Source organism: Eimeria maxima, genomic scaffold (assembly GCF_000499605.1).
Source record: "Eimeria maxima Weybridge genomic scaffold, Emw_scaff902, whole genome shotgun sequence".
NCBI classification, from domain to species: Eukaryota; Apicomplexa; class Conoidasida; order Eucoccidiorida; family Eimeriidae; genus Eimeria; species Eimeria maxima.
In genome coordinates this window covers 5,001-12,752 of record NW_013566849.1, presented here as the reverse complement: position 1 = coordinate 12,752, position 7,752 = coordinate 5,001, and the positions used below count along the sequence as shown (strand labels likewise).

General features: G+C 36.8%; 2 protein-coding genes across 2 annotated transcripts; both read right to left on the bottom strand.

Moving 5' to 3' along the window:
• Positions 1–2,126: 2,126 nt before the first annotated feature.
• Positions 2,127–2,556, bottom strand: EMWEY_00045420 (hypothetical protein; the record flags this gene model as incomplete). Its single annotated transcript, XM_013483021.1, has 2 exons — positions 2,127–2,216; positions 2,407–2,556. 2 exons carry the CDS (start codon positions 2,554–2,556, stop codon positions 2,127–2,129), a joined length of 240 nt encoding a protein of 79 aa, XP_013338475.1.
• A 1,817-nt stretch (positions 2,557–4,373) lies between these two features.
• EMWEY_00045410 (indole-3-glycerol phosphate synthase domain containing protein, putative) lies at positions 4,374–7,682 on the bottom strand (the record flags this gene model as incomplete). Its single annotated transcript, XM_013483020.1, has 1 exon — positions 4,374–7,682. The coding sequence occupies one exon, from the start codon at positions 7,680–7,682 to the stop codon at positions 4,374–4,376; it is 3,309 nt and encodes a 1,102-aa protein (XP_013338474.1).
• Between the last annotated feature and the right edge of the window lie 70 nt (positions 7,683–7,752).

Below are 7,752 nucleotides of genomic sequence, written 5' to 3'. Positions count from 1 at the left end.
TTCATAAAGAAATACAAGAAAAGTCGTGAATATACAGCAGTATCCTTCTTGCAGCTTCTTGAGTCGTCATGCATATATGTATACAAGGAGAGCGATTAAGGCGATTAAGGGGTAAAACAAGGGAAATAAGTAGGAAAATAATGAATAAAAGAATAAATTTAATGAATATAAGGTAAAATAAACAGAAAAAGGAGGAAAACCGTCAAGAGAGAAGAAGGAAATGACTACCTTTCTTATATAATGAATTATTTTTCTTGTTTCTGTGTGTGCGCGGCTGCTGATCAACGCTTTCAGGTGTATCTGCACCAGGAAACTTGCAGAAAATATCATTAAAAAGGAAATTTAATGATAAAAATGAATTATTTAATTAAAAATACACCTTTTTATCCAAAAGAAAATTAAATATTCAAACAAATAAGGTAAAAAAACCCTTCTCCCCCCTCTAGCACGCGTCGCGCAGCCACTCGATTCTTCCTCCTTCTATGCATATAGCCTATTTAATGCTAATTAATACAAAAAAAACAACAAAATAAATAAATTAAATTATTATTTATTTATTTAATTATATATAATTAATAAATTAAAAGAATTGATGAAGAAAAAGGTATTATCATACCCTTCCTTCCTGTTTTCTAAGAAGATATATGCCTATACAAGAAAAAAATACAATAAATAGATAGGAAGGAAGTAGATGTGTATAAAATAAAATAAATAAATAAAAAGAATAAAATAAATAAATTAATTATATTAATTAATTTTATTAATTAAATAAACTAAAAATAAACAAAATAAAGGAAAATATAAACAATCAACTTACCCTCATAGTTAAATATAATTAAAAATAATAAATTATATAAAATAAATAAATAAATAAATAGTATAAATAAATAAAGGGAATAAATAAATAAAATAAGTAAATAAATAAATAAATAAAATAAATAGATAAAAGGAGTAATTAGGTAAAGGAATAAAAAAGAGTTTCTTTTTTGTTTTTGTATATTGAATAAAATAAAAGTTGTATTAATTAATTAATTAATTAATTTAGTTAAATAAAAGTATAATATAAATAAATATAAATAAATAAATAAATAAATAAATAAATAATTTATTTTTTTCCTTTTTTTCCTTTTTTCTTTTTTTTATTATCTATACGAGGAAGAATAGGAGAAAAAGCAAGATTATGTATAAAATATAAATAATTAAAATATAAATTATTATTATAATTATTATATTTATTTAATAATAAAAAAGTATTTATTTCTTCTTCTTTTAATCCTTTTTCTCCTTTATTTAATATTTTTATTAATATATCTGTATTTATATATCCATTATTATCTAAATCATACAGAGAAAAAGCACGAAAAAGTTCTTCTTTTTCTTCTCTATAATCACATACACCCTGTATACATATATATATAAATATATTTATTTATTTATTTATTTATTTATTTATTTATTTTATTCTTTTTTTTATTCTTTTATATATTATATACACATATATATATGTATATATACAGATATGTTATTTTCTTTATATTGATAAATAAATAAATAAATAAATAAATAAATAAATAAATAAATAAATAAATAAATAAATTAATTAATTAATTAATTAATTAATCAATTAATTACCTCTACAATAGATAATAATAATTGTTTAGGGACAGTCCCTTTATATGCAGTAGGTGTCTCCTCTATTATTTTATCTATTTGTTCTTGGCTTATATCTGCCCTAAGGAGAAAAAGGAGACACATACACTTGCTGCTGCTCCTGCTGCTGCTCCTGCTGCTGCTGCTGCTGCTGTTGCTCGTGTTGCTGCTGCTAGTGTTGCTGTTGATGCATCGGGACAAACGATGAGCAGCAGCAGCAGCAGCAGTTCTACAGACATATCTTTGTTGCTTTTGCATGCATTTATTTGCATGCATATAAACAAAATTCTTCTTATTTTCGCCCCTTTTTTTTATTATAACTAATTAATTAATTAATTAATTAAATACAATTAATTAAATAAATTAAATAGACATATTCAACTATGCTTTTCTCCTTTTTATTCCCTTTTATTTATTTATTTATTTATTTATTTATTTATTTATTTATTTATTTATTTATTTATTTATTTATTTTCTTACCTAAGATCTACTAATAATTTAGTAACATCATCTACATCATATTCTTCTCCTTTTTCTTTTTCTAAGAAAATATTCAATTTTTCTTGCTGAGTATAAACCCTAAACCCTAAACCCTAAACCCTAAAACCCTAAAACCCTAAACCCTAAGCCTCTGTATTATCACAGGCAAAGGTATAAGGGAGTGACGCGGTTTGCAGGCGGTCGGTAGTACAGCTTCTAAACCCTAAACACTAAACCCTAAACCCTAAACCCTAAACCCTATTGCAAGTTGCTCACTTGCTCTGGCGAAAGGCATGAGAGGATAGGGGTTTTCGTGTCTGCTGCTGCTGCTGCTGCTGCTGCTGCTGCTGCTGTATTATTTTCTTCTTGTGGAGGAGGAGCAACAGCAGCACCCCCTTCCTCTGTTGTTGTATTAGGCCCCTCCATTTTGTAGCGCTGCAAACCCTAAACCCTTTTTAGACCTTCTTGCTCTCCTGTACTCGCCTTAGGGTTTAGGGTTTAGGGTTTAGCGGGTCCTTATGAAGACAGAGACTGGCAGACAATAGTCTACTTTGGCAAACAAATAAAACAAGTAATAAATAAAGGGTTTGGTTACCTTTTTCTTTTTTTTTCTAGTTTGAGGGTTTAGGGTTTAGGGTTTAGGGTTTTAAGGTTTAGGGTTTAGGGTTTAGGGTTTACGGCCCTGGTAGCACGTCAAGGGGGTATAAAGAAAGTTACGCCCTTAAATACCTTAAAACCCTCTAAATAAATTAAAATAAATAATTATATTTATAAAACAAATTTATTTTTTATTTATTTTATTTAATTATTCTTTTTTTATAGCAGCAGTAGTTCCTTTTTTGTTTTTTGCTGCTGCTCGGTGACCTCCGCCGCTATATATACAAACAGCCACTCTGCATGCAGCAAACAGCAACATATGACGTTATTATTACCATGAATTTAATGAAATAATTATATTAATTAATGTACTTAATTACGTAGAGGGAATTCACAAGAAAAAAGAAGGAATTTAAGCTCTTTTAGCCTGTGTTTCCCTCTTCCCTCCCCGCCACCGCCTTCCTTGCGCTGTACGATCAGCTCAGGTGTATAGGCAGCTTAACGCGAGTATGCAAATAAATAAAAAAATGGAAAAAAGAGGAAGTAAATAATAATTGTATATTTAATTAATAATTAAAAAAATAAATATTTATAATTTAAGGTTTATTGATACATCTAGAGGGAAATAATAAAAGGTTATACCCTAAACCCTAAACCCTAAACCCTAAACCCTGAGGTAATAAAGTTCGTTCCCTTTTTAGTTATTTACGACATTTTAATGTCTTTTACGAAGCTTTTTAATTAATTAAATTAATTAATTATATTAATAATTAATTTAATTCCCTCTTAATTAATATACTATTTATTATATTATTTATTTTTATTGGTATAATGCATGCAAATCAATGACCCTCCTTCTTGCTGCACGTTGCTGCTTACCACCAATGGTGGGGTTGTTGTTGTGTTACAGCAGCAGCAGCAGCAATAGCAGCAGCAGCAGCAGCAGCAGCAATAAATGTTGCTGCAGCACAAGGGAGAGAGAGGCAGCATAGGCTGTCTCTTCTTTCGCTAATACTTTTTGTTTTTTAATTATATTATATAAATAATAAATAAATAAAATAAATTAAATAATAAATAAATTAATTAAATAAAATAATAAATTAATTAAATAAAATAGTAAATAAACAAATTATTAGTAAAATAATATTTTAAATTGTCTGCATGCATGCATGCATAGAACAGCAGCAAACAAATCGTCTCCTTAATAGTAAAAAGGGCAGCAGCAAAACAGCAGCAAAAAACGGAGACAAAAGGAGACACCTTGCATGCGCTGCTGCTATATGAGTCTACTACTAAAAAAGCCAGCAGCAGCAGCAGCAGCAACAGCAGCAGCAGCAGCAGCAGCAGCAGCAGTCTTCCGTCTATGGTTAAAACAAACAAACAAAAACTTAAAAGCAACAAAATGTTTTTGTCTCTATTGTGTCTCCTTGCTGCTGCAGCAGCAGCTGCAGCAACAGCAGCTGCAGCAGCAGCAGCAGCAGCAGAAGAAGCAATACTTGCTTCTTCTTTATATATTAAAATAAAGCCAATAAAATAAATAATAATTAAAGTGTCCCCTTTTAATTAATTAATTAATTAAATTAATTAATTAAATTAATTAATTAATTAATTAATTAATTAATTAATTAATTAAAAAAAGGAGACAATTAAGTGTCTCCTTCTATCTGTATACCCCCTGAGGTGGTCCATTGGTCCACTGGTGTGGAGGTGTGGGGCCCCACAGGGGGGGGCAGCAATTCCTTAACAGATTCCTCTGTTAGCTCCTGTTGCTGTTGCTGCTGCTGCTGCTGCTGCTGTAGCTGCTGTATTTGCTGCAGTTGCTGTTGTAGTATCTGCTGCTGCTCCTTGAATTTAGGATCGTCTTGCTGCTGCTGCTGCTGCTGCATTTGCTGCAGTTGCTGCAGTTGCTGCTGCAGTTGATGTTCTTTAATTTGCAGCAATTGCTGCTGCATATCCCCCATCTCTTCTTCCTGCTGCTGCTGCTGCTGCTGCTGCGGCTCGTGCTGCTGGAAGAATTGTATATAAGGCAGCATCTTGTCTGCTGCAGACACAAGGGGCCTCTTGCTGCTGCTTATACAACCAACACGCGAGGAGACAATTGCTGCTGTCCCCTCGGGATCGTCTCCTTGGGGATCGTCTCCTTGGGGATCGTCTCCCCGATCCCCTAATAACCAATCTATATAGGATTGACTAGAAGGAGACACAGTAAACCCTACACCACCACCACTGCTGCTGCTGCTGCTGTTGCTGTTGCTGCTGCTGCTGCTGCTGTTGCTGCTGCTGCTGCTTTGTGGCTCTGCAGCAGGTGCTGCTGCAGCGGAGGTGTCTGTCTCTGTCCCCTTTTCTTCCTTTCCTTTATTTGTTTTATTTATTTCTTTTGTCTCCTCCCCTTTATCTGTCTCCTTTTCTGTCTCCTTTTCTGTCTCCTTTTCTGTCTCCTTTATTGTCTCCTTTTCTGTCTCCTTTATTGTCTCCTTTTCTGTCTCCTTTTCTGTCTCCTTTTCTGTCTCCTTTTCTGTTTCCTTTGTGTCTTTATTTATTTCTTTATTTATTTCTTTATTTGTCTCCGTTATGTCCCTTTTGTCTTCGTTGTATCTCCTCTCTTGCCCTTGATCTTGTTGCTCTTGATGCTCTTCTTGCTGCTCTTGTTTCTGTTGCTGCTGTTGTTGCTGTTGCTGTTGCTGCTCCTGTTGCAGCTGATGCTGCTGATGTTGTTCCTGCTTGTGTTGCAGCTGCACATGGTGCTGCGCTTGCTGCTGCTGGTGCTGCTGCACTTGCTGATGCTGCTGCAGTTGCTTCTGTACTTGTTGATGCTGCTGCAGTTGCTGCTGCTGTTGCTGTACTTGTAGCTGCATATGCATTTCCTCTATCTGCTTGTGATGCTGCTGCTGCTGCTGCTGCTGCTGCTGCTGCATATGTTGCTGCACTTGCTGCTGGTGTTGTTGTTGCATAATATGTTGCTGCTGATGATTATGATGTTGGTGTTGCAATTGTATATGTTGCTGCTCTACGTGTTGTTGCCCTTGTTGTTGTTGTTGTTGCTGCTGCTGCATATGCACTTGTTGCTGCTGCTGCTGCACTACTTGTTGCTGCTGTAGTAGTATATATTGGTGTATATCCCCTTGTCTTTGTTCTTGTTTAACCATTTGTTGTTGTTGTTGTTGTTGTTGTTGTTGTTGTTGTTGTTGTTGTTGTTTTTGTTCCTCCCTTTTCTGTTTCTGTTCCTCCTCCCTTTTCTGTTTCTGTTCCTCCTCCCTTTTCTTCTGTTCCTCCTCCCTTTGCTGCTGCTGCTCCTCCTCCCTTTGCTGCTCCTCCTCCCTTTGCTGCTCCTCCTCCCTTTGCTGCTCCTCCTCCCTTTGCTGCTCCTCCTCCCTTTGCTGTTCCTCCTCCCTTTGCTGCTGCTCCTCCCTTTGCTGCTGCTCCTCCCTTTGCTGCTGCTGCTGCTGCTGCTGCTGCTGCTGAATATTTAGTATTTTAATTTGAATTCTTTTAAAGAATTCATAAAATTCATTTTTTTTGAGAAATTTTTTGGCGAAATTTCTGAAATTTTCATCAAAATATAAATCTTCTAATTCATATAAACTAAGAGGACGAACTAATTCCTTTTCCTGCTCCTTCTCCTGCTCCTGTTGCTGCTGCTCCTGTTGCTGCTGTTGCTGCTGTTGCTGCTGATGCTGCTGATGCTGCTGATCATGATGATGGTAGTGGTGGTGGTGGTGGTGGGGATCATGGATAGGTTGGTGGGTTGGAGGGATCCATGGATAGTTTGCTCCTTCTAACTCCTGTGTAGGAGACTCCTGCTCCTGCTCCTGCTCCTGCTCCTGCTCCTGCTGCTGCTGCTGCTGCTGTTGTTGTTGTTGTTGTGTGTCTTGCTTATTTGTGTCTCCTCTATCTAGAGCAGGAGGAGGAGAAGAAGGAGGAGGAGGAGGAGGATAATGATTATGTTGTTGTGCTTGTTGTGCATCAAGCATCTCCTGCTGCTCAGCTAATCTCCATGTTTGCTCAATTTGCTGCTGTGCTGCAGCAGCAAATCTTTGAGGGTCTCTTCTTGCTGCAGAAAGGAGACAATCAACTAATTGAGGATTTAATTCATTACTAATTGTCTCCGCTAATGGATCTATTACTGCAGCAGCAGCTATTTCTCCTTTATTATTCATACAATATATCTTACGTGGCATCATATTCTGCTGCTGCTGCTGCTGCTGTTGCTGCTGCTGTTGCATGTGCTGTGGTTGCCGCAGCAAACGACCACTTAATGCATCTACTGCTTCTTTTTCTGCTGCTGCTCCTGCTGCTACAGGTGTCTCCTCTTCTTCTTGTTCCTCATTATACACATCAAGATCTGTCTCCTCTGCTGCTGCCTCCTGCAGCAACTGCCCACATAGTGCATGCAATGCAGCAGCCTCATCTTCCCTTGTGCTGCTGCTGCTGCTTGTTGTTGTTGCTTGCTGCTGCTGCTGCAGCTCTCCTCTAGAGTTAACAATATTTGAATGGAAGACACGAAGGCCCTCTTGTGTCCCTCGGCTATCCACTGGAGACGCAGCAGCAGCAGCAGCAGCAGCAGCAGGAGCAGCAGGAGCAGCAGGAGGAGAAGTTATAGCCCCTGTGCGCAGCACCTTAGTAACAAGAGATTGCTCAATTGCTGCTTCCTCTTCTTCTTCTCTTGTTGGTCTTAATGAATCATCATCATACTCGCTGCTGCTGCTGCTGCTGCTGCTGCTGCTGTTGGTGCGTCTGCTGCTATAGGTGTTGCCGTATGCTTCCTCTGCTGCTGCTATAGCTAACGATGGCGGTCTATCCTCCGCATCTGTATCTGCTTCTGTATCTGCTGCTGCTGCTGCTGTTGCTGCTGCTACTGCTGCTACTGCTGCTGCATCTGCTTCTGTTAATAGTCCCTTTTGCTGCTGCTCTGCTAAGGGGACAGCACAGCGAGCAGCAACAGCAGCAGGAGACATATCTTCTGTCTCCTCTTTTTTTGTCTCCTTATTTATTGTCTCCTTATCTTTTCCCTCTTCACCTTCTGCT